We start from the raw sequence: 27494 nt of genomic DNA, 5'->3' as shown, positions 1-27494 counted from the left end.
AATATGACAAATTTGTTTTGTTTTAAAGCACTAAGTTTGTGGTAATTGTTACAGCAGCAATAGAACACCAATATAATCATTAACAAAAAGATAATGAGAAAATACCCAACTGCCTGGAAATTAAACAATACACTTAACTAATCCATAAATCAAATAATAAATCAAAATGGAAATCAGAAAATGTTTGTGTTGAATGATAGTGATAGTACAGTTTATCCAAATTTGTAAGATGCAGCTAAAGCAGCATTTAGAGTAATAAATGCTTACATATATATATTGAAAAAAATCCAATGATTTAAAATTTCATCAAAAGAATTTTTTAAAGAATATTAAATCAAACCTTATAAAAGCAGATGGTAGGCAATAATAAAGTAAATATCAATGAAATAGTGAAAAATTTCAAATATAGGAAATAAAGGAAATTTTATAGACTTGCTGTGAGGATTGAATGAGTTATAAAACATAAAGCTCTTAGAACTTTGAAATATTAAGCATCCATGATTATGAAAAAGATTATATACCAAATGAAAAAATACTGGTGATAATTTTAAGTAAGCAAAACAAAATGTGGTTTGTAAAATCATATATATATATTTATATACCTACATACATGCCATGTATCTATATATTTTATAAAAATTATAAAACTATTCTCATCCTATGGCTTTTAAAAATTATATATGTGTATGCACAAGGATTAGAAGAGAACATGGACAAATAAAAATCACTTTTAACTAACAGATTTGTGAGTGATCTCTTCACTTGACAAACCATTTTACTTAATTTTAGTTAACAAAGAAGCAATGCTGCAAACACTTTGGAGCAAACAATAGAGAAAAGACCTAGAATTTTTACCTCTTTGTCTTGAATATTAGGGTCTGCGTTGTTTTCCATGAGCACTGCCATGCAGTTGATATAGCCCCCATATGCAGCGCACTGCAGTGGGGTTCTTCCTGCGTAATCCTGCACATTTGGGTTGATCTTATTTTCTATCAGGATCTGGCAAACATCTGCATTTCCTCCCAGCGCGGCCCAATGTAGAAGAGAATGTCCATCTTGGTCGACTAGATCCACCCTTGCTCCACCTGAAAAAGCAAAAATAAAGTGAAAATGTCTAATATAGGGAGCGTTTATCAAAAAGAAGAGAAGTTTAAAGAATATAACAGTCCTTTAAATGCTTTACTCTTAGCAAAAAACTTTCATGTATATCATCTATTTCAGATTTTTAAATAAGCCTGGGAGTTGGTCAGGATAGAAATCGTTCCCCTTTTATATGAAGTGAAACTGAGGATCAGGCAGATACAGTGACTTTTCCCAAATCAAACAGCTACTAATAGGTGGAGCTAGGAGTGATTCTCGAGTTTCCTGACACCAGGCTCTTTCCTCCATGCTTCCACCCAGGCAGCTCTCTGCCATGTAAAGCTGTATTTCAAAAGGTAAATGTAAGAAATCCTACCTTTTGAGACTGACTTGTTATGAGCACTCTTAATAACTAACCTTTGATGAGTGTCTGAATCACATCTTTGTGCCCCATCTCACAGGCTCGGAAAAGTGGAGTATGTTTCATGACATCAGTAGCATCTACTTGAGCGTTATTTTCCAATAATAACTTCACAGTGCTGACATGGCCAGAAAGTGCAGCAGCATGTAAAGCTAAAAAGGGAGCAAAAGAGAGTGAAGAACTTTTAAGTAACAACTTTACCTTTTTACTATCCTAACTATGTATATCTTCTTCTTTTGATTTTTTCATCATTTTGGCCAAATGCAATTTAATCTTCAAGATTATCTATTTTTCACTTGTATACACTTCTTTATATCTTCCCTTCTACTGGTATGTATTATTACTCCCACTTTTCCCTTCCTTCTACCTTTCTCATCTCACTGTTTTCTTCCTTTCTATCCTGTTGGTCTGAAATGGTCTCCTTAGTTACTAGTTTATTATCTTTTCCTTTTTCTGAGAGAGCAAGAGAACAAAAAATGACAAAGAGAAATGATTTAAATGATGCAGGCAATTCTGCCCACCAACCCACTCACAGTCAGTATATGCCTCTGAGGGGATGTGTGATGGGAGCCATCAATCTACTGGTTCTTCACTTGGTTACCTGTGCTCCTCTTACAGTTGGTCTGTGTACCCACATGGTACTAAAATTGTGTGCATCTTACTGCCTTGAGAGCATTATTCATACAACATGATTCCAAATGCAAGTCAGCTATTTCCTCAGGGCCCAATTTTAAAAAGAGCAATTCATTTCAAGCCAAGTGGAATGTGGTCTCGTCTCTGGTAAAGGGTTGAAAGAGCAGTTTTGACTATGTGTGAGTTTCACATTGCACTGATCCCTCTAGTACTTATGTCATCACTCTTTAGATTATTCTTTAAATTCTATTTAAGTCATCATTCTCTAAATTCTTCTCAATGTTTCAGGGTATCTGTCTAGAGGTATCTAAGAATTATGGCTCTATACTGTCTAGGACAATGTTTTTTTTTCATAAAGTATGATCCATGGACCAAACCTGGGGTGCCTATAAAATGCAGATTCCTGGGGATTTGTTGAGATGCCACTATGGGCTGGGTATACAATATAATGCTGGAAATTCAGTAGAATAGCTAAGGTTACATTTTCATAGAAGAAGCAAAGCAGAACAAAACAAAAACAAGGAATTAATAACATTTATGTGTTAGATGGTGATAGATGGTATAGTTAAAGAAGTAAAAACTATTTTGATATGTGAAGTGACCTGGGGATTACTTTTGATTGGTGGTTAGGGAAAGCCCTGTTAAGGTGCTGACATTTAAGCTGAGACTAAATCATAAAAAAAGAGGCAAAGCAGAGCTCTCAAGGGAGACTAGTCCAGGCAAAAAGAATAACGAGAACAAGGACAGGGATGAATGTATGTGTTTAAGGAAGGCAAAGAAGCTGCAGCATATGAGTGAGAGTGCAGTAAGCCAGAAAGGTAGAAAAGGCTAGATCATAAATGGCCATCAGGTCAGAGTGATGGAGGACACTGAAGGGCTTTACGTAGGTGAGTGATGTTTGATTTATGTTCAAAACGGATCACACTAGCCATTTTGAGAATGCATTCAAGCAAATTAGAATGTAAGCGGGGAGACCAGTTAACACTAGTACAGTAGACTGGGTGAAAATAGTGGTGGCTTGAACTAGGGTGACAGGAATGGAGACGGAGAGAAGCATAAAAAATTTAGAATATGTTTTGGATGTGGAATCAACAGGACTTATTAACAGGAATTGATGTAGGATCTCTGTTTAATCTGGGAATATCTCTAGTAATTGTTATGCATATGAGAGTTTGAAAAGCCTGACCTAAATGCCTGAAAGGTAGATTAGCCTAGACAAGATGGGTGTGAGAGCCTTCAAGTATCTGAAGCATGTCATGTGGAAGACAACAGAGAAAGCAACATTCAGTCTGAAAAATATTGGCTTAGTTTAAGGCAGCACATCCTAATAGAGTGAGATTAAGATGGAAGTAATGGGTGAATTCCCTGGTGGTTGAGTGGTTACAACTCTGCACTTTCACTGCCAAGGGCCCAGCCAGGTTCCATCCTTGGTTGGGGAGCTAAGATCATAAAAACCACATGGCACAGCCAAAATAAAAGAGAAGTTTTAGTAATGAGTTCTCTGTATTGGAGCTGTTCAACTGGAGGTTGAAAGACAGTGAGGAGATGTCTTTGGTGAAAAATGTTGCTGAGAATGTTATAAGGCAGATTAAGGCACATATTACATCTGTGACAGTTCAGTGATTTTCACATTTAAGACCATAAGAATGTTAGTTTTTTCCCTCCCAAGTGAAATTTTATAAAACATTCAACATATAAAATAGTTAAGAGGTGAGTGTTTCTGGTTAAAGTAGGGGTAGGGGTTACCCATTCAAGCACCCACTCCCTCAGCAACACTTTAGGTACCTCTATGGGAAGGTACTGGTCTGAAGAACACAGCTGAGAAAACCCTGGACTAGATGTAATTTTAAGGTACTTTTTAATTCTGAAATTCTATAACTGTGCAATGTGGCATCAATTGTGTAATGTGGTATCAACAGATACTCTTCAGATAAATATCAATGTCAAGTTTTGTTTTGTTTTTTTTTTTAAAGACAAAATTTCAATTGAGTAAAAGAATTAAGGATCTTGTTAAAGGAAATTTCCCATTTCTGATTATTTTCATTTATTTTAAAACAATTTTAGACTACAATAATTGTTTCTTCTTTGAAAAAACACATTTACATAGAACTTTAAAAAGTCTTTCCAATAACTTTATGTTATGGAGAATTTCAAATGTTATTCAAATGTAAAGGCACATCTTCTTTATCAGCTCATCAGTCAATGGACATTTAGGTTGTTTCCATGTACGGCTATTGTGAATAGTGCTGCTATGAACATAGGGGTGCATGTATCTTTTTGGAAGGCTACAAAAAAAGATAAATAAAGCCAAGAGTCTCTGGGTGAATACTGTCATCACCCAGCTTCAACAGTGATCTTGTTGGCTAATCTTGTTTCATTTAACTGCTATCCATTCCCCCACTTCTGATTGTTTTGAAGAAAAGTCTAGAGTCACATCCTTCTGTTTGTGAATATTTTAGTTAGTATGGCTGAAAGACAAGGGTTCTTTTTTAAAACACAGCCACTGTATCAGAGTATCTCTCAGATACTTTAACAGAGAAAATTAAATATGAAGGATTGCCCACCTTGTACTGAAGAGCTAAAAAAGCAAAAAGGAAACACTAAGTTATCACTGCTGCTAAGTCACTTCAGCCGTGTCCAACTCTGTGTGACCCCATAGACGGCAGCCCACCATGCTCCCCCGTCCCTGGGATTCTCCAGGCAAGAACACTGGAGTGGGTTGCCATTTGTATCACAGAGGCTAGCAATTCTAAGGCTGAGGGAACAAAAAGAAGAGGATGGAATTATTACAACTTTAAAGGCTTAGAGGAGGCGCCCTGCAGAGCTGAGACTCAGACCTCTGAGGAGGGGCTCTGCTTGGCAGGTCCTGTAAGTGCTGGAAAAACCACCAAGTGAATTAACTGTTGCCACTGGAACAAGTGATCAGTGCTCTGCTGAGTAAGACTGACTAGGATATGCTGACAGGAACTAGAAACAAATATAAGAATAGGAAGCAAACAGGAAGCTGTAATCCCAAGCTCCTCTTCTGGCTTTCCAGTCTCCCTGTACTGCCCACTGTGGGCTGACTCCCCCTGCTGGTAAAGAGCAAATGTGGTTTGCAGAACCCCAGCCCCAGCAATGCAAAGAAAATATAGGCTCATTTTCATATCTAAAAGATGGTAACACAAGTTTTGTAACATCAGATATACCCAGAGAGTGTTCACATTTTCCTGATAGCTTAGTATTTTGTTTTATAGTTGATTTATTTGGTCCAAATAATACTTATAGATTGCTATTGATAAGAACTCATTTTTAATTAAGGAAAAACAACCCTCTAAAGGGATGATGAGTGCAATTGTGTGGTAGTTTGAGCATTCTTTGGCATTGCCTTTCTTTGGGATTGGAATGAAAACTGACCTTTTCCAGTCCTGTGGCCATTGCTGAGTTTTCCAAATTTGCTGGCATATTGAGCACAGCACTTTCACAGGATCATCTTTCAGGATTTGAAATAGCTCAACTGGAATTCCATTACCTCCACTAGCTTTGTTCGTAGTGATGCTTTCTAAGGCCCACTTGACTTCACATTCCAGGATGTCTGGCTCTAGGTGAAAAAGTTGGCTTAAAGCTCAACATTCAGAAAACTAAGATCATGGCATCTGGTCCCATCACTTCATGGCAAATAGATGGGGAAACAGTGGAAACAGTGGCAGACTATTTTTTTGGGCTGCAAAATCACTGCAGATGGTAACTGCAGCCATGAAATGAAAAGAAGCTTACTCCTTGGAAGGAAAGTTATGACCAACCTAGATAGCATATTCAAAAGCAGAGACATTACTTTGCCAACAAAGGTCCATCTAGTCAAGGCTATGGTTTTTCCAGTGGTCATGTATGGATGTGAGAATTGGACTGTGAAGAAAGCTGAGCGCTGAAGAATTGATGCTTTTGAACTGTGGTGTTGGAGAAGACTCTTGAGAGTCCCTTGGACTGCAAGGAGATCCAACCAGTCCATCCTGGGTGTTCTTTGGAAGGACTGATGCTAAAGCTGAAACTCTAATACTTTGGCCACCTCATGTGAAGAGTTGACTCATTGGAAAAGACTCTGATGCTGGGAGGGATTGTGGGCAGGAGGAGAAGGGGACGACAGAGGATGAGATGGCGGGATGGCATCACTGACTCGATGGACATGAGTTTGAGTGAACTCCAGGAGTTGGTGATGGACAGGGAGGCCTGGCGTGCTGCAATTCATGCGGTTGCAAAGAGTCGGACACGACTGAACGACTGAACTGAAAGGGATGATGGAGAGGAACTCACTGGCATAGAAATGTCAGGAAGGTATGTATCACTGATGTATAATAGAATCTCCTTAAGAGAAAGAGCCCAGGGAATGAATGAATTTGAAAATTTAGGTCTCAACCGTAACTAAGATGTACATCAGAAAGACAACTTTGGTTGAGAATGCAAGTATCCAAGCCCATACTTCATTAAAATACATGAAATGTTAAACAAAGAGTGATGCCAGTGATAAAGACTGCATAATAATAAAAGTCTGATAAAAAATTAAATACTGAGATCATTTATAAACTCAATGCCTTATGTGTCTGTATAATACTCCTTAAGAAGCTTAAGGTCTATGGTGAAACTCTGATAAACAAATACTTTTACAAGTTGAAGTCTTTATCAAAATTGATATTACCTAAAAACTCTTTTTAAAAAATCAGAAGGTGTGAAGGTCTAAGTATAGGGAGGGAGATATTAGGTATAGCAACCACATTCCCCTCTGTCTCCCAAGTGCTCTATGAACAGTTTTGGTGATTAAGAAAGACAGAAAGATCTCATCCAGGATGATAGGTAGGTGCAAATGGCTCTAGAACGTTTTCATCTATAAGAAAACAGAACATTGAGAAGCTCGCAGCTGAGGTTTTGTTCCATTCAGTGTTTCTGCGCTGTGATTTTTCTTTCTGACTTGTAATTTGTATATACAGGTGTCCTTTGTTATCTATGGGGGATTGGTTCCAGGAGCCTCTACAGATACTAAAATGTGAAGATGCTCAAGACCCTTTCATGAGATGGTGCAGTACAAGTCAGCCTTCCAAAGCCACAGATGCAAAACCCTGGATATGGAGGGCTGACTGCAGTACCCAGCAACAGCTGTGTCACCCAAGGTGACAACGGGTGTTACAAAAACAAGGACTTCTCTTAGTAATCAACACATCCTTCGAGGGCTCTCTTCTTAGAAAAAGAGATTAAAGGAAGCATACAGGAAGAGCTTTCGAAGCTTTGAAGCTTCTAGAGTCATGGGAGGTTAACTCTGAAATGGGAGATTCAGGAGAACAGCAGTAATGCTGTTCAAAACTGAGAAACAGCATATTAAATGAGACTGGTGAGAACATACATAGATGTGTGCCTTCTTTAAAATATAATTCTAAATTTTTGAAAATGTAGTTAATAACTGCTAAGTATGCATAGTTTTTAAAGAGCAGGTTTATGCTTTTTTTATGCAAAGATATATGATCAGAAGAGTTCTGCAATTACGTCTAAGGAGCAACAAGGCTTGTAAATCAAATGTCAAAATTCACTTGATAATAACATAGGGTAATTTTAGCTGTAATACTTGGAAAAATAAAGCTGTTGGAGTGATATCCTGGCAACCTAAACCTAAAAAGTAAAGATCAATGTCAAATAATATTAGATTAGGAACAATGGTTTCAACTTACTATTTTGCAAGTATTATAGCACCATCTATACTCTGAATCCTGAATGAAAGCTGAATATGTCTGCCAGTTCTTACCTGTACCTCCATATTTATCTGCCATATTAATGTCAATGTCAGATTTTAAGCTCAGCATAGTCCTAAGGACATCATCACTGCCTTTCCCAGCAGCCCACATAAAGGATGTTCTTCCTTCAAGGTCTGAATCATCTTTTACTGATGGATGTTTTAAAAACACTTTAACTGTTTCCTGTAAGAAAACATTTAAAAATTTGAGACATGAGAGCGGCATTTTCTATGGCAATAAAACCAGTGTTATATGTGACCTCCACTAAGAAGCAAAGTATTTTTTGGTCTACTTTTGAATCAAATGAAATTATCTTTTTATGAATAATAAAATTATAATTTCCATTGAAAATAACAATCTGCATTCCTTATGTATTGGTTTTAGTTTTCACAGCATTTCAAAATATAACTTAATTCCCTCATTCAATATTCTTATAATTGAGAATGATTATTCTCAATTAAATTTAAAAATTTAACTGCAGAGAAGAAACTATGTACTTTTTATTATTTTTTTAAATAGTTAATTGATTTATCAAATGATGAGCGGTGGCTACTGAGAAGTGCAGTGTTCAATTCATCTAACAAGTATTATTCAGTAATTCCTGCATTTTAGGTCCTTCCTCTATAGAATCATACAAAAATGAGGACCCTTAATAATTCTTATAGTGTTTGACAATTTTAATGGCAGTTAATATTCATAGCTACTTCCCTGGAGGCTCAGTGGTAAAGAATCCACCTGCCAATGCAGGAAATGTGGGTTCAATCTCTGGCTCAGGAAAATCCCCAGGAGAAGGAAATGGCAACCCACTCCAGTATTCTTACCTGGGAAATCCCACGGATAGAGGTGCCTGGCAGGCTACAGTCCATGGGGTTGAAAAGAGATAGGCATGACTTAGCGACTAAATAACAACAATATTCACAGCACTTAAAATTGCATCTTTCCTCAAAACTCAGATGCTTACAAACTTATAGGAAGATCATAGACACTTTTGCTTGGATGGAAATAAAATAGTTTCAGAAAAAACAATTTCTGGAGGCTGTGAGTTGGCTAAAAATGCATAAAATGTTGATGTTCAATACTTTAGAGCAAGAAAAAATATAAGGGTTCATCTATTCCAGTTCCTCATTTTATAGATGAGACTTAGGCTCAAGGCCACATAAATACTGGTAGCAAACACACAAGTAGAATCCAGGGTTAAGTCACCACACTCTTTCTACTGCAACATACACCGCTTCCTAGTCTTAAAACTAGTTGTTGAGCTACTGTGGTATTATAGCTTAGCTCCCAGGAGCTAGTGTAGGTGCTTATTAATTTACATTTGAATAAAGAAATAATTTTTTTTAATGTTGGTGATTTTGGGGGTTTCTTTTAACAATCTGCATACATTTCTTTTGTTCAGTATGTTTTCTAAGTGATGAATACTTACAAGGGTTTTATGGGGTTTTGATGTTGGTTGCAGTGTTTTTTATAAAGGGAATTATAACCTCTTGCAACTTAATAGAGTCTAAAGGAGATCAAGGGACTTGAAACTGAGCTTAGACTTTGCATCATTATTAAAAAACTATTTCTGTAATTGGCAAATTATCTAAAGCAAGTGTTTCTTTGAAAAAATCGTCTATAATGTTCTAGTATTCTTTCTTACTTTCATTAACACAGTTACTTAACTACTAGTTTCTGTACATAGTTAAATTTGGAATCTAAGAGTTGGGTTCTAGACAAGGCTTCCCAATGGCTCAATGGTAAAGAGTCCACTTGCCAATGCATGAGACATGGATTCAATCCCTGATCTGGGAAGATCCCACATGCCACAGAGCAACTAAGCCCATGCACCCCAACTATCAAGCCTGCGCTCCAGAGCCTTTTGGCTGCAACTACTGACCCTACATGCCACGACTACTGAAGCCTGCACGCCCCCGGGCCTGTGCTCTGCAACAAGAGGAGCCACGGCAATGAGAAGCTCACATACCACAATTAGAGAGTAGCCCCCACTTGCTCCAACACACACAGCAATGAAGACCCAGCACAGCCAAAAATAACAAAATAAATAAATAAATTATAAAAACACAAAAGTATATTTAAAAAAAACATTGTGGGCAAATCATTTAATCTCTTGGAATCTTGGTTTCTTCATCTCTAAATAGGGATAACATGTCTTTACATAGGCCTGTGTTGAACTATGGATTGAATTATGATTTCCATAGATTGACTATATTGGGCCAACTGAATTTCTTATCTATTCATAATAAGAATGAACCCCACCTCAAAACTTAAGTATTTTTCTGAGATCTTGGGAGATAATAGAAGATAAAGGTTTACCGAAACTGTAGGTGGTAAGTAGAATCGATTTTTAGGATTGCCAGGAAGGAGAACTATAGCTATATTTGCTGTGGGTACCAGAGAGAAAGAGAAGTGTGAAATTAAGGTATTTTAGCAATCTGAGTATTCAGTGTACTATTCAGTGGTGCATTAGGGGAGGTGAGGAAGATGGAATTATACTGTGCTGATGATAACATTCTAATTTAAAAGGAGATAACTGTCATGGTTTACTTACAGCAAAGTTACTCTGAGCTGCATAGTGCAAGGGTGTTGCTCCTTGGCTGTCAGATGGAATGGTTCCAGACTTATTTCTTTCTAAAAGGAGATGGACAATCTGTGCATGGCCTGAAAGAAGACACAAGGTAGTTATCACACAAAAGGACTGATTCATTTATGGTCTATTTGAAGGAAAGGGGTAAGAAAAATCACTAGCACATAAACCAGTACTCACAAGGGTTTCAGAACGGTCCCTAGTGCAGCTTCTAACTTTTTACCAAAATACTATGATTAGGCAGGACAAAGGCAAAACCTAAATACTAAAAACTCAATGCTTTGATCAACAAGGAAATGACTAATTATAATTGCCAGACTGAGAAAAAACTGTATATCATACCAGCTCACGGCATCCCCTGGTTCACCTTATAAAACTGCCCATCAAGAGGGAGGGAAGGTGTCAGAAGGCAGGCCCTCTCTGTCCCTAGTCTCCAGGTTCTACTGCACAACCAATCAGAACTGTATGGTTGTTCTCTTCTGCTATTCAGGTGGACCAGCTATAACACAGTTTCTTGTGACCTCTGAGGCCTTCTGTCTATCACTTCGTACCTCCTTCCCCCAATGTTTGAACACCTAGGCAGTAATTTCAAACCCCAGAAGTGGGCAGGAATAGTGAGGTGCTGGTAGAAAAGAGTGCTCTGCAGTCCATTTTGGAGGATGTGGAGGAGGTCTCCCCAAATGAAGGACTGTAGAAAGGATCAAAGAATGAACAGACCTGGTAACAGTATATTTAGGAAACCTCAATTTCATACATGCCATTGCTTCAGTGTACAGGGAGTGAGGCAATGACACAGAAGCCACATTAGCAGAGCAAGAATACACTGCATGAACGCCAGGCAGAAAAACAGAAATTTGCATGGGAGTTGTGCTCCTCTGCCTGCTCTTCAGCTGTGGTTTGAGATAGAGTGCTCCACAACACAAACGGGCAAAAGTAGGGTCAAGGGCAATTTATGCTGCACACTCAATCTAAATATTTCTCATCTTGTTTGAGAGATAAGGAGAAAAATTCAGAAAAGGCTTTATGGAAACACTCTAAGACAGGGGGAAAGGAACACCATCAGAAAGAACAAGAGCATACCTCAGAAAATGATCTAGAGAAGGATCTGGAAGAAAATTTCAGGCAACAGTTTGGCATCCTTGACTTTTACAAAGAGATGGCCTCTATGAAGTGAAACAGTATCCTAAGAAGAAGATAATCTAAAATGAAAGGGTAATGGAAAGAGGTAAAAATATAAAAAGCTGAGATAAAAAGAAATATGGATGATAGAAGGAAATCAAAATATAGCCTAAAATATAATCTATAAGAGGCAGAAAGAAAGCAGAATTCATGAAAAGAAAATTCAGTTTAGTGATACGCAGACAAATTTGCAAAAATGCAGAGGAAAAGGAAATGAAACTAAACACTGAAATGAAGACTGAATAATAATTATAAATCTGACTATAAAACCAAATGCAAATGTAAGAATCATTTAAAAAAGAGATAACATGTAATTTAAAAACTAAGTCTATAATAATAATATTTTTATAATTATTACTATTAATAATAACTGTCAGATCATATTAACAAACACCTAAAGGGTATAAGTGAAAGTATGCCAAATTCCTCATTTTAAATAGATGGGAATCAGTAAATGCAGTTTTGCTCTTGACTCAGGCTTAGGCTTAAGAAAGCTTTTAAAATTTAAAAGTAACTACTAGTAAAACCTAGAAACCCTCCCGAAACATTAGGAAATTCAAAACCAGATAGCTACAATGTAATCCATACACCACAAGGCAGAAAACAAAGAAATCAGGAAAAACTCCAAATTAAGGAGAAAAAAAACTAATCCTCAAAGATGAGAATAACGGAAAAAAGATCAAATTGTACAATTTGTAACAGTGACTGTCAGTGGGCAAAACTCCTTCACTAAAAGGGAAAGACTCTCAGATTGCCAAAATTCAGACAGATACACATATATAATCTTCCATATAAAAAAGTGATCCCCAAAAATGCTAAGTAAAAGGCGCATCAGGAAATATGAAGAAAAGAAAATCAAATATAGTATTAGCTGAAACATAAAATTAAAGCCCTTCTCCAAAAAAAGCAAAGGCATTGAACGTGAAGATTATTTTATATTTACATTTGTTAACAAATGCACATTGGTTTTATAATAACAATTTTAAAAGACATGTTGTTGAAATTACCATATAACAGAGAATACATTTATAAGCATACAAAGAGGAATTTAGGTACAAAGTACTACATATCAATTAAAAACTATTCAACTCACCTAGCAAAGCTGCCCAGTGAAGCGGCGTTCGAAATAAGTTATCGTAAGATGTTATATTGCAGCTTTCGTATGAGGTCAAGACATCTACCACTGTCACATTCCCATCAGCGACTGCAAAGTGAAGAGGTGTTCGACCCTCATAGTCTTGCCAGTTCAGTAAAGACTCTGTTGGAGCAGCATCCTATTTTTAAGGAACCAGAGACTTCAGACACACATAGAATCCTTTAAAAAGCCACATTTGATGTAAGTATTAACTGAGCAATTTTTGAAACCTGTATATTCTCTCTCAGCAGAAGTGATAAAATTTAGAAAAAAGTATACAGTCTAAATCTTAAAAAATTTAATTTCATATTTAACTATAAAAAGTACAGAAAAATAAATGTACTTGTACTATCTAAATAGGAATCAACACTTTCCCTAACGTGCTTTTTGAATCTGTTATGGATTCAGCTAAAGCCATATGTTTTGTATTTTTGCTTCATATGTATACGTCCATAAACAATAGATAAATTTTGTGTATTTTCAATATTTATACTTATGCATTATGCCATGTATATCCTTGAATTTTTTTCTTTTAAAATTATATTTTTGAATTTTTTTATTTCAACACAATACACGTGGGTATCTGTAATGATACTAATCTATTTGTTAAACCACAATTTAGTTATCCATTCTCTTGAAAGTCGCTCAGTCACGTCCAACTCTTTGCAACCCCATGGACTGTAGCCCACCAGGCTCCTCTGTTCATGGAGATTCTCCAGGCCAGATTACTGGATTGGGCAGCCTTTCCTTTCTCCAGGGGATCTTCCTAACCCAGGGATGGAGCCCAGGTCTCCCACATTGCGGGCAGATTCTTTACCGTCTGAGCCACCAGGGAAGCCCTTACTGAAGGATATTTAGGTTACTTACACAGTTTTCCACTATTAACAAAAATGCTGCAATGCATTTTTTGCATTGCACTTCGTTTACATATCTCCTTGTGGCATATATGTGAGATTTTTCTCTAGCCCAGACATTTTGAAGGGAAACCGCTGGGTTGAAAGATATCTACATCTTCAGTTAGGTATTGTTAAACTGCTCTCCAAATGGCTGTACTAATTAACACATCCATGACAATGTGTAAAGGCTTTTATTTCCCCACATGCTGGCACAAATCAACCACTTGATATTATCAAACTTAAAACATTTTTCCCCTTATAGGTATGAAAAGCATTTCACTGATGCTTTAAATTGCATTCCTTTTATGAATGAGGTTGAAATTTTTTATCACATGGTTATTAGATTTTTGGTTTAAACTGACAGTTCACAACATTTATTTGTTTTTCTACTGGATCCTTGTAGAGATAATGATGCATTGCTTAGGTCCTCCTTCCCTACCTCCACTATCTTCTCCTGTCAGCTTTTTGGAATTGCTTTAGCTGAAGAGAGTTCCTCATCCACCTCAGGTCTCTTTTCAAATTAGGTCATACCCAAAGTCAAGCCCTCCTGTCCCAATTTAAGAACTCTTTGAAGGGCCTTTCCAGGTTTAGAGCTCTCTATACAGTCAGCCTATTTTATAAAAGAAGAGTATGAAAGGTATTAAAAACACTTCAAAAAAGAAGTAGAATATTACCATGGCAGCAATCTAGGACCTTGAGTCTCCCAAGGACTTAAATGCACTTATAGAGGAGAGAAAAAAAAGCCAAATTTGTAAGGAAGATATTATAAGTGAGAATTACCCTCCATAGACCTCAGATTTTGGAATTAACACATAGAGAATATAAAATAACTAATGATAAAACACGTAAGAAAATTAAAAATTGGGATTTCCTCGGCAGTCCAGTGGTTAAGAATCTGTGCTTCCAGTGCAGCGGGGATGGGTTTGATCCTTGGTGGGGGAACTGAGATTCCACAAGCCACATAGCACAGTTAAAAATTTTAAAAGTGAGCAAGGGAAAAAGCTCTCAAAATGATCAGGCGGATCTGAAAAAGAACCGAGGAGAACTTTTAGAAGTGAAAACACCATCACTAAGATTGAAGACTAAACAAATAGTGTAAACAAGACTGGATACAGCTGAAGAAAGACTTGGTAAACTGGAAGGCAGATCTGATGTAACTACCCAGAATGTAGTAGAATGGGACAAGATGAGAGAAATGTAAAAGAAAAGGTAAGAGACATGGAAAGTAAGATGGAAAGGTCTAAAATATGTGTTATTGGAGACCCCATAGGCAGGCGTAGAGAGAAAGAAACAGAAGCAATACTGACATAATGGCTATATATTTTCCAGAACTGAGATGCGATAATCAGAATGTATACTAAACACGAAAAAAAAAAAAAAGCATACTAGACACACTGTAGTAAAACTGTAGAATACTATATAGAAAAATTTTTAAAACCACCCTGAGAGAAAAGATAATCTATAAGATAATCTATAAAGGGATTACAATTAGACAAATAACAGACTATTTAAGAGGAACAATGAAAGGCAGAAAGCAGCAAAATAACAGTCTGAAAGAGCTGATAAAAGTGACTACCTAGAATCGTGTATACAGAAAAACTACACATTCAAGAGCATTGTAGAAATGCAGACATCCTTAACGGTTGAATTAATCAGGGAGTTAACTACCATACATCTATACTAATAGGAATTCTAAGAATTTATTTTAGGGAGAAAGGTAATAACTCTGGAAGGAAAATTGGAGATCCAAGAAGAAATGCACAGCAAAGGAATCAGTTAACATACAAGTAGAAATAAATTAATCATTGTATAAATAAAACAATAACATCTTCAAAAGTCTAATTTGTGTGTTATAAGCAAATAGGACCAAACATTAGACTACCACAGCATGTAAGTTGTAATTTGGGAAGAAATGATTAAAAAACCTCAAAGAATCTACTGATAAACATTCAAAATTCGTAAGTATAGAAAGTTGGTTAGATATATAATTAATGGCCAAAAGTATCAACTGCATTTCTATACACCTGCAACAACCAGTTAAATTCATACCCTAGATAGGGTTTTTAAAAAAGGTTCAAAGCAGCACTGTTGTAAACAGCAAAAAGCTGGAAACAGTTTCAAAGGTCTGTCAATAACAGAATGAAAAATGTGTGTCATTTAACCTTCAAAAAATGGAATACTATTCAGCATATAGCAGTAAAAAGTAATAATATTACAGCTACACACAGCAACATAGATTAAAACCACCAACTTAACACTGAGCAAGAGAAAAGGATGTCGCAGAATACATACAGTATGATTCTATGAATACAAAATGCAAAAATGTTAAAAATGAAACAGTACATTGTTTAGGAATGCAAACATATGTGGCAAAACTATAATGAAAACCAGTGGAATAATAAGCACAAAATTGAGGGTAGTGGCTGCCTCTGAGAAAGGAGAGAAAAGAATGCTACTTGGAGGTACCCAGGGAACTTAAACAGTGATTTACTTGGCTCCTCCACTCAGTGATGAGTACATAAGTTTCCTTATTCCTTATATCTTAAATGTATTTATTCATTTACATCTACTTACTATTTGATAAGAACAAGTATAAAACAAAGTCAGGGATGATAAATAGGAACTCAGAAAAGTAGCTGATGGGGGACAGAAATGAGCGTGGTATAGGGAGAGAGAATGCCTTGGGAAGCAGGCATGCAGGAAATTTCTGTGTGGTCTTAAATCACAGTATTAAAATGCTCTATTTCTTGCTGATGAGCTCCTACGTTTTTTGTTGTACTCTTTTGTGTCATAATTTGCTTGTGTGCTATAAAATGCTTTTGCATACAGTGGATAATTCATAACATAATTTCTTTTGGGGGGTAAGGCCATCCATTATACCTACCAGAATGCATCGCACTGTGTGAACGGCACTTGGATCTTTGTGGTTGGCTGCCCAGTGAAGTGGGATCTTGCCCTCGACATCAGGAATTCCAATGTTAGAATCATGCTTGATGAGCAGCTTCACATGCTCAGGGTTATTGTAGTAGGCACTCCAATGCAGAGCTGTTTGCTGCAAAATGGAGAGATTTTCAAAATGACATTGACAACAGAATAGTGACAACACAACAAACTTTTCCCAAACTCTTACTGCATGACAGCTACAGCTGTAAGACTTCTGTATATTTTCTCTCCTATAGTCTGTATCAGGACAACTCTGGGAGATGAGCACTCTTGAACTTGCACGTGACTGATGAGGAAACTGAGCATAAGGAGGATAAGCAATCTGCTAAATGGCACAAATGCAGTAAAAGACTTTTACTCAAGTGATTAATGGGTCTTTGTGGATTGAACAAAGTGCTTTTTTCAGTGAAATATTTATTTTCTGGCCGTAGCATGTGGCTTGAAGAATCACAGTTCCCCAACCCAGAGAACCCGTGCTCTCAGCAGTGAAAATGCAGAGTCCCAACCACTGGATGCCCAGGGAATTCTCAGTGAACTATCAGCACTACAAATGCTGTGAGTTAGGAATAACATCAATTTACAGTAGTTGTAAAATTAAAAAATTGATCTCAGAACTTCAGGTTATATGAGTGACTACTAAACAAAATTTAAAAATCACATTAAGAATACTATGGGAGTGAAAAGATTATTGAGTATCAACCCAGGGACTTAATTATAAGAGTTAATTTCATGAGCACGCAGGAGTTTGCAAAACTCTTATGATTAAGTGCCTGATGAAAAGGAAGAGGATGACTGCCTTTGTCTAACTAAAGACCACATTTTTTTCCTGTAAAGAATAATCAGAATGTTGATCAAAACAATGACCAATGTATACAATACGTTCGAATTCAAGAGCAGGGAACACAATGAATCCCAATAACAATGTCAGAGCAAATATTACAATCAAAGTGAAATTAATAATAATTTTACGGCTAATATTTATTGACAGCATACTATGCACTGGGCATTGTGCTAAACACTTGATATATACTATCTCATTTTATCTTCAACAACCCTGTTATCCCCTTTTTGCATATGGGAAAATTGAGGTATAGAGAGGTTAAGTAAGTTGATGGACACAGAACAAGTAGCGGCTTCTACGCTGAAACCCAAGACAAAGTATGCCAAAGACCAGGACATTAAAGCAATTATGCACTAAGTACATTATTTGGGGGCATTTGGTCACCACAAATCTCACAACAAATTGCAACTATCATGACTAGCAGTCAAATAATGAGTTGGAGTTAGACAGGCCTGGGTTCACATTCTAGCCCTGGCACTTGGATCTTTGGTAGAATTTTAATCTTCTTGAGCTTCAGTTTCCCCATATGTGAAAAGATGATACTACCCACTACACTAAGTTGCTAGCAGGACACAATTTAAGTGAAATCCTTTACTAGGGCATGTGGAGATTTGGAATTGTTCTACCATGTATGAGTGGTAATTGAGGCCTTCTTCCTTGAGGCTTCACATCATAAAATAAAGTGTCTGCTTTATGTTCTACTTGTCTTTGATTCTGATAGTCTGTTCAGATCAGATCAGTCGCTCAGTCGTGTCTGACTCTTCGCGACCGTTACCTTGTTTTTATCCTGTGTGTCCACTTCTCCTGGTGCCATAAACTTCAGCAGAAGCGCCAAACATTTAGGGCTCTTGTGCCGAGTAGTCAAGTGTAAAGGAGTCATTTCTTCCAGATCCTTCTGCATCCAGTTTGCTCTGCGTGTAAGTAAGAGTTTCATGAAACGATAATTTCCCTAAATGAAAAATAAGAGACAGTAAGAAGAAATGTACTTTGGAGCCAAAATTTTTTAAAATTTTTAAATGCTTTAAGCATTTTAATTATTCTGCTGGAGTAATAACATTCAGATAAATTAATAAAAGGAAAAATACTTAAAATTCTACTATACTATCAGTTGTTTTATTTTGTTCATGTTTTTTTCCAACTGTTTTCTACATACCTACAGTTTCCTTAGGGGTTGGTCAATATTTCATTGTGTTAAGCCAAGATATTTTATTTAATCATTCTATTATCGTTTATAACTTTTTGAATAGAAAATGCTACAATGTATATGATTTTTCACTTAGTTTTTTTATTTTTTTTTTCATAGAATAAATTACCAGGAACAAAATCACTGGGTCAAAGGAGTTTGTGTATTTTATGCTTTTTGGTGTATCTTTCAAATTGCTATCTAGCAGCAACAATGTCGGAGAAGGCAATGGCACCCCACTCCAGTACTCTTGCCTGAAAAATCCCATGGACGGAGGAGCCTGGTGGGCTGCAGTCCATGGGGTCGCGAAGAGTCAGACACGACTGAGCGACTTCACTTTCACTTTTCACTTTCATGCACTGGAGAAGGAAATGGCGACCCACTCCAGTGTTCTTGCCTGGAGAATCCCAGGGACAGGGGAGCCTGGTGGGCCCCTGTCTGTGGGGCTGCACGGAATAGGACAGGACTGAAGTGACTTAGCAGCAGCAACAATGTATGAATGTATTAGTTTCAGCACAATCTGACCAGCACAGAATATATTATTTATATTCAAAGTATAATAACTTTGTGAAGTAAACAGAGATTTTTAACCCCAATTTAGAGGTGAGAGAAGTGAGATTCAAAGGGGTTAAATATTTTTTCCATAGCAACTGGTTAATAAGAAGGTGGTTACTGTTCTTGAAGAGAGATATTTATAGTTACAACTAAGATATAAGGAACTTCCTCACAGTTCAGGTTCCAGACGCATATGGTCACATGAACACCAACCCAGAAGTCACTGTGGGCCACCCACTGCAGGCAGTGCTGTCCACATAGGTTAAACCCTCCCATCTGGCACAATCAATCCATCTGGAGAAAGCAGTTCTAGATAAACTTCTTTCTCCAGGTGGATTGAATGCAATTGTACTTGGGCTTCCTTTCTGGCTTAGGCAGAAAAGAATCCGCTTGCAATGTGGGAAACCCGGGTTCGATCCCTGGGTTGGGACAATCCCCTGGAGATGAGAATGGCAACCCATTCCAGTATTTTTGCCGAGAATTCCATGAACAGAGTAGCTTGGTGGGCTATAGTCCATAGGGTCACAAAAAGTCGGACACGACTGAACCACTAACACATAATGGTACTCAGGTCAACCACTATACAGTATGCCTGCGGGAGCTTTGAAACCCTTGAAGAGTAGTGCTTTCGAACTCTTCCCTGAGATCTACTTCCGTATCTCCAATTCTGATTGGAGACTTCAATACGTTTGGTACCACAGATAATTCTATTTCTTTCATTTTTATTGGAGTATAATTGCTTTACAATGTTGTGTTAGTTTCTGCTGGACAACAACATGAATCAGTTATAAGTTACATACTTCCCCTCCCTCTCGAGCTTCCCCTCCCCCCTCCCACCCGTTTAGGTCATCACAGAGCAATGAGCGGAGTAATCTGTGCTATACAGCAGCTTCCCATTAGCTATCTATTTCACACTTGGTAGTGTATATGTGTCAATAGTGCTGCTGCTGCTGCTAAGTCACTTCAGTCGTGTCCGACTCTGTGCGACCCCAGAGATGGCTACTCTCAATCTGTCTCACCCTCTCCTTCCCTTCTCCATGTCCACAAGTGTGTTCTCTATGTCCATGTCTTTATTCCTGCCCTGCAAAAATGTTCATCAGTACCATTTTCTAGATTCCATACATATTTCACAGTCAACATGAACAAACTATATACCATGATCAAATTCTCTGCCGTTCTCACGCCTATTTCTCTTTCTCTACTCAAAGCATAGTGGCAGGCAGGGCAGCCTATCTTCTTCATCTTCTGAGACCCTCTTTGGCATTGCCTTTCTTTAGGATTGGAATGAAAACTGATCTTTTCGAGTCTTGTGGTCACTGCTGAGTTTTCCAAATTTGCTTGCATATTGAATGTAACACTTTCACAGCATTATCTTTTAGGATTTGAAATAGCCCAATTGGAATTCCATTACCTCCACTAGCTTTGTTCATAGTGATACTTCCTAAGGCCCACTTGACTTCACATTACAGGATGTGAAGATGCCAAAGTACATTCAAACTACTGCACAACTGCACGCATTTCACACACTAGCAAAGTAATGCTCAAAATTCTCCAAGGCTTCAACAGTACGTGAACCGTGAACATCCAGATGTTCAAGTTGGATTTAGAAAAGGCAGAGGAACCAGATATCAAATTGCCAACATCTGTGGATCATCAAAAAAGCAAGAGAGAGTTCCAGAAAAACCTCTACTTCTGCTTTACTGACTAGGCCAAAGCCTTTGACTGTGTGTATCACAACAGACTGTGGAAAATTTTTCAAGAGATGGGAATACCAGACCACCTGACCTGCCTCTTAAAAAAAACTGTATGCAGGTCAAGAAGCAACAGTTAGGACTGGACATGGAATAACAGACTGGTTCCAAATTGGGAAAGGAGTAAGTCAAGGCTGTATATTGTCATCCTGCTTATTTAACTTATATGCAGAGTACATCATGAGAAATGCTGGGCTGGAAGAAGCACAAGCTGGAATCAAGATTGCTGGGAAAAATATCAATAACCCCAGATATGCAGATGACACACACTTATGGCAGAAAGCAAAGAACTAAAGAGCCTCTTGATAAAAGTGAAAGAGGAGAGTGAAAAAGTAGGCTTAAACTCACATTCAGAGAACTAAGATCATGGCATCCAGTCCCATCACTTCATGGCAAATAGATGGGTAAACAATGGAAACAGTGACTGACTTTATTTTGGGGGGCTCCAAAATCTCTGCAGATAGTGACTGCAGCCATGAAATTAAAACACGCTTGCTCCTTGGAAGAAAAGCTATGACAAAACTAGACAGCATATTGAAAAGCAGAGACATTTCTGTGCCAATAAAGGTTCATCTAGTCAAAGCAATGGGTTTTCCAGTAGTCATGTATGGTTGTGAGATTTGAACTATAAAGAAAGCTGAGCACTTAAGAATTGATGCTTTGGAACTGTGCTGTTGGAGAAGACTCTTGACAGTCCCTTGGACTGTAAGGAGATTTAACCAGCCCATCCTAAAGAAATCAGCCCTGAATATTCATTGGAAGGACTGATGCTGAAGCTAAAACTCCAATACTTTGGCCACCTGATGTGAGGAACTGACTCATTTGAAAAGACCTTGATGCTGGGAAAGAGTGAAGGCAGGAGGGGAAGGGGATGACAGAGGATGAGATGGTTGGATGGCATCACCAACTCAATGGACATGAGCTTGAGCAAATTCCAGGAGTTGGGGAGGGACAGGGAAGCCTGGTGTGTTGCAGTCCATGGGGTCACAAAGAGTTGGACACGACTGAGCGACTGAGATCTCTAGTCTTTCCCATTCTGTTGTTTTCCTCTATTTCTTTGCATTGATCACTGAGGAAGGCTTTCTTACCTCTTCTTACTATTCTTTGGAACTCTGCATTCAGATGCTTATATCTTTCCTTTTCTCCTTTGCTTTTCACTTCCCTTGTTTTCACAGCTATTTGTAAGGCCTCCCCAGACAGCCATTTTGCTTTTTTGCATTTCTTTTCCATGGGGATGGTCTTGATCCCTGTCTCTTGTACAATGTCACGACCTTCAATCCATAGTTCATCAGGCACTCTATCTTATCTATCAGATCTAGGCCCTTAAATCTATTTCTCACTTCCACTGTATAATCATAAGGGATTTGATTTAGGTCATACCTGAATGGTCTAGTGGTTTTCCCTACTTTCTTCAATTTAAGTCTGAATTTGGCAATAAGGAGTTCATGATCTGAGCCACAGTCAGCTCCTGGTCTTGTTTTTGCTGAGTGTATAGAGCTTCTCCATCTTTGGCTGCAAAGAATATAATCAATCTGATTTCAGTATTGGCCATCTGGTGATGTCCATGTATAAAGCCTTCTTTTGTGTTGTTGGAAGAGGGTATTTGTTATGACCAGTGCATTTTCTTGGCAAAACTCTATTAGTCTTTGCCCTGCTTCATTCCATATTCCAAGGCCAAATTTGCCTGTTACCCCAGGTGTTTCTTGACTTCCTACCTTTGCATTCCAGTCCCCTATAATGAAAAGAACATCTTTTTTGGGTGTTAGTTCTAAAAGGTCTTGTAGGTCTTCATAGAACCGTTCAACTTCAGCTTCTTCAGCGTTACTGGCTGGGGCACAGACTTGGATTACTGTGATATTGAATGGTTTGCCTTGGAAACAAACAGAGATCATTCTGTCGTTTTTGAGATTGCATCCAAGTACTGCATTTTGGACTCTTTTGTTGACCATGATGGCTACTCCATTTCTTCTGAGGGATTCCTGCCTGTAGTAGTAGATATAATGGTCACTTGAGTTAAATTCACCCATTCCAGTCCATTTGAGTTCGCTGATTCCTAGAATGTCGACATTCACTCTTGCCATCTCTTGTTTGACCACTTCCAATTTGCCTTGATTCATGGACCTGACATTCCAGGTTCCTATGCAGTATTGCTCTTTACAGCATCGGACCTTGCTCTATCACCAGTCATATCCACAACTGGGTATTGTTTTGCTTTGGCTCCATCCCTTCATTCTTTCTGGAGTTATTTCTCCACTGATCTCCAGTAGCATATTGGGCACCTACTGACCTGGCGAGTTCCTCTTTCAATAGCCTATCTTTTTGCCTTTTCATACTGTTCATGGGGTTCTCAAGGCAAGAATACTGAACTGGTTTGCCATTCCCTTCTCCAGCAGACCACATTCTGTCAGCCCTCTCCACCATGACCCGCCCGTCTTGGGTGGCCCCACGGGCATGGCTTAGTTTCATTGAGTTGAAAAGGCTGTGGTCCTAGTGTGATTAGATTGACTAGTTTTCCGTGAGTATGGTTTCAGTGTGTCTGCCCTCTGATGCCCTCTTGCAACACCTACTGTCTTACTTGGGTTTCTCTTATCTTGGGCGTGGGGTATCTCTTCATGGCTGCTCTTTAAGAAAATTAGAGATACCAAGGGAAAATTTCATGCAAAGATGGGCTCGATAAAAGACAGAAATGGTATGGACCTAACAGAAGCAGAAGATATTAAGAAGAGATGGCAAGAATACACAGAAGAACTGTACAAAAAAGATCTTCATGACCCAGATAATCACGATGGTGTGATCACTCACCTAGAGCCAGACATCCTGGAATGTGAAGTCAAGTGGGCCTTAGAAAGCATCACTACGAACAAAGCTAGTGGAGGTGATGGAATTCCAGTTGAGCTCTTTCAAATCCTGAAAGATGATACTGTGAAAGTGCTGCACTCAATATGCCAGCAAATTTGGAAAACTCAGCAGTGGCCATAGGACTGGAGAAGGTCAGTTTTCATTCCAATCCCAAAGAAAGGCAATGCCAAAGAATGCTCAAACTACTGCACAATAGCACTCATCTCACATGCTCGTAAAGTAATGCTCAAAATAATCCAAGCCAGGCTTCAGCAATATGTGAACTGTGAACTTCCTGATGTTCAAGCTGGTTTTAGAAAAGGCAGAGGAACCAGAGATCAAATTGCCAACATCCGCTGGATCATGGAAAAAGCAAGAGAGTTCCAGAAAAACATCTATTTCTGCTTTATTGACTATGCCAAAGCCTTTGACTGTGTGGATCACAATAAACTGTGGAAAATTCTGAAAGGAATGGGAATACCAGACCACCTGATCTGCCTCTTGAGAAATCTGTATGCAGGTCAGGAAGCAACAGTTAGAACTGGACATGGAACAACAGACTGGTTCCAATAGGAAAAGGAGTACGTCAAGGCTATATATTGTCACCCTGTTTATTTAACTTATATGCACAGTACATCATGAGAAACGCTGGACTGGAAGAAGCACAAGCTGGAATCAAGATTGCCGGGAGAAATATCAATAGCCTCAGATATGCAGATGACACCACCCTTATGGCAGAAAGTGAAGAGGAACTCAAAAGCCTCTTGATGAAAGTGAAAGAGGAGAGTGAAAAAGTTGGCTTAAAGCTCAACATTCAGAAAACTAAGATCATGGCATCTGGTCCCATCACTTCATGGGAAATACATGGGGAAACAGTGGAAACAGTGTCAGACTTTATTTTTGGGGGCTCCAAAATCACTGCAGATGGTGACTGAAGCCATGAAATTAAAAGACGTTTACTCCTTGGGAGGAAAGTTATGACCAACCTAGATAGCATATTCAAAAGCAGAGACATTACTTTGCCAAGAAAGGTTCGTCTAGTCAAGGCTATGGTTTTTCCAGTGGTCATGTAGGGATGTGAGAGTTGGACTGTGAAGAAGGCTGAGCGCCGAAGAATTGATGCTTTTGAACTGTGGTGTTGGAGAAGACTCTTGAGAGTCCCTTGGACTGCAAGGAGATCCAACCAGTCCATTCTGAAGGAGATCAGCTCTGGGTGTTCTTTGGAAGGAATGATGCTACAGCTGAAACTCCAGTACTCTGACCACCTCATGCAAAGAGTTGACTCATTGGAAAAGACTCTGATGCTGGGAGGGATTGGGGGCAGGAGGAGAAGGGGACGACAGAGGATGAGATGGCTGGATGGCATCACTGACTCGATGGACGTGAGTCTGAGTGAACTCCGGGAGTTGGTGATGGACAGGGAGGCCTGGCGTGCTGCGATTCATGGGGTTGCAAGAGTCGGACACGACTGAGCGACTGAACTGGACACCGTCTACATCCTTAACATTGTTGGTAATGTGGCTTTTAAATAATATAATTACAATGCTTTAATGTTCTACTATCAGTGGCTATGAGAATTAATAAGGAAGGCATTTATTAATTGAGCACCCCCACCCCCACTGTAATGAATGTGAGGCTCTAAGGCAACAGGGAGGTGAGGAAAGAAGAATGAGACTTGTCTGCTTGCCTCAGAGGCAGGAGTCAACTCAGCTCCAGGGTAGAGGCTGAAATAAGGGAGAAAACTAGGAAAAACATCCATAAGGCTGTCTACACTAGATGGGCAAACCTGGAATGGATTGAAAAGCATGGATGCAGCTCAGTTATTTCCATTCAGAGTGGTTTTCCTTGACCACCCTAAGGAAAACTTATTTTGTTCTTCTTTATTGCAGAATCTTTTCATTTCTTTCACAGCACTTTCCCCAGTTTGTAGTTACATACATATCTGTTAATTTCTCTTTACTGAGATCTTCCTCACAAGTAGTAAGCATCATGAATGCAGAGGCTATGTTTTATTGATCACTGTGCTCGGCATGGTTCCTGGCACAGACTAGGTGCTTAATAAATGTTACTTGAAGGACTGAGTGAATAGGAGGATATAAAATATCTTCTATAGCTTTTTGTTTTTATTTAAAACTTATTGACATTTGCTAAATTAGTGCATAACAGTTAAGAATATTAATTCTCAAATATGTGGTATTTGGTTACTCTTATTTTTTAAGATTTATTTATCAGTGCTTCATTCATAGTGGACATCATTTATCTGGATTTTTTTCATTTCACCCAGTGCCAGTTCCAATTTTTGAGAAGGTACTAAAATTTCCTCAAGAGGGCACCCTGCTCTAAATCTCTTGCTATCTTTCTTTGAAAAAAGAAAAAAAATGCCCAGGAAAAACAAACCTATGTGGTACTTCATACCAAAAAAATAAGGTTTGACCTTTCTGAGCATAACATTTCAAATATTACAGAATAATTCATCATGACCTTTTAAAGATAGTCAATCAGACAATCATTGTGATTTTGAAATTAAGAGGAAAAGGGAAGGAGAAGAAGGAAACTAGAATATGTTAGGGGGTGGCTACTGAGTTATAGACACGAGGCTTATTATATTTACACTCCACATTATTCTGGGCTTATTATATTTACACTCCACATTATTCTACACAAAACATGGTACATTTCAGTAGTAATTACTCAATCATTCAAAAAACATTCTTGGAGCCTTGTTACAAAGCAGACAAGAGTAGAATGTACTTTATTTTGACACAGATTTCATCTTTTTTCCTCACAGAAGTATCAGGGTAAATTTTTACATATCAAATAAAAGTATCTTCCTGTGCTTCTAATTTCCTCATCTGTAAAACAGGAATAATAATAGTACCTGAGATTATCATGTATATGAAATGATAAAGGTAATATCTGTACTTAGAACAGTACACAAAGCAAATGATGTTCGCTAATTTTATTACAAACAGTTTTCCAATGTGGAGGAAGCAACAAAAAACAGATGGTCAAGTGGAACCAAGAATGGCCCATGACTGAGGGCAAGCAGACAGAAAGATCCGACTGAACACAGTATACGTAGCTCAGCTAGTGATTAAGGAGAGAAGCAAGGTTAGGAACAGGTGAAAATAAAAACAGATGGAATGTTCTATATAATGGCTTTTCTGATTTTTTTTTTTTTTACATTGAGAAAAATGTCTATACCTTCAGATAAAGGTGATACAGTACCAAAAAGAACATACCCAATCGGAATTTAGTGGGGAGTGCTGCTAGGCTGTGCTTAGTCACTCAGTCATGTCCGACTCTTTGCAATCCCATGGACTGTAGGCCCCCAGGCTCCTCTGTCCATGGGGTTCTCCAGGCAAGAATACTAGGTTGACATGCCCTCCTCCAGGGGATCTCCCCAACCCAGGGATCAAACCCAGGTCTTCTGCATTGCAGGAGGATTCTTTACGAGCTGAGCCACCAGGGAAGCCCATGAATTCTGGAGTGGGTAGCCTATCCCTTCTCCAAGAGATCTTCCTGACCCAGGAATTGAACCGGGGTCTCCTGCATGATCAGGCTAGCTTCTCCTATTCCAAAGGACACAGACCATCTGAGATACTATTGACAAATGCTGGGACTAGAAAAAATTTAATCCTTTTGGACCAAGATCAACCTCCTTGGTTTTATGAATAAGCATTTGTTAAATGCTCA

The 27494-nt window shown here is 38.3% G+C and overlaps 1 protein-coding gene across 5 annotated transcripts in view; it reads right to left on the bottom strand.

Annotated features, from left to right (window-relative positions):
- The window catches only part of INVS (inversin), a 135548-nt gene that overhangs the window by 46071 nt on the left and 61983 nt on the right, over positions 1-27494 (bottom strand). For 4 of the 5 annotated variants that reach the window (XM_070375558.1, XM_070375559.1, XM_005909586.2 and 1 more), the window contains exons 4-10: positions 18247-18420; positions 16572-16739; positions 12750-12930; positions 10442-10551; positions 7902-8073; positions 1498-1653; positions 856-1085 (exon numbers count right to left, since the gene is read on the bottom strand). In XM_070375558.1, the coding sequence (XP_070231659.1) occupies positions 856-1085; positions 1498-1653; positions 7902-8073; positions 10442-10551; positions 12750-12930; positions 16572-16739; positions 18247-18420 (1191 nt within the window). The remainder of the gene's footprint in view (positions 1-855; positions 1086-1497; positions 1654-7901; positions 8074-10441; positions 10552-12749; positions 12931-16571; positions 16740-18246; positions 18421-27494) is intronic. The other variant, XM_070375560.1, reaches the window with a different exon arrangement.

The sequence above is a fragment of the Bos mutus genome, chromosome 8 (assembly GCF_027580195.1).
Source record: "Bos mutus isolate GX-2022 chromosome 8, NWIPB_WYAK_1.1, whole genome shotgun sequence".
Classification (NCBI taxonomy): Eukaryota; Metazoa; Chordata; class Mammalia; order Artiodactyla; family Bovidae; genus Bos; species Bos mutus.
This window is presented reverse-complemented; position numbering and strand designations above follow the sequence as displayed.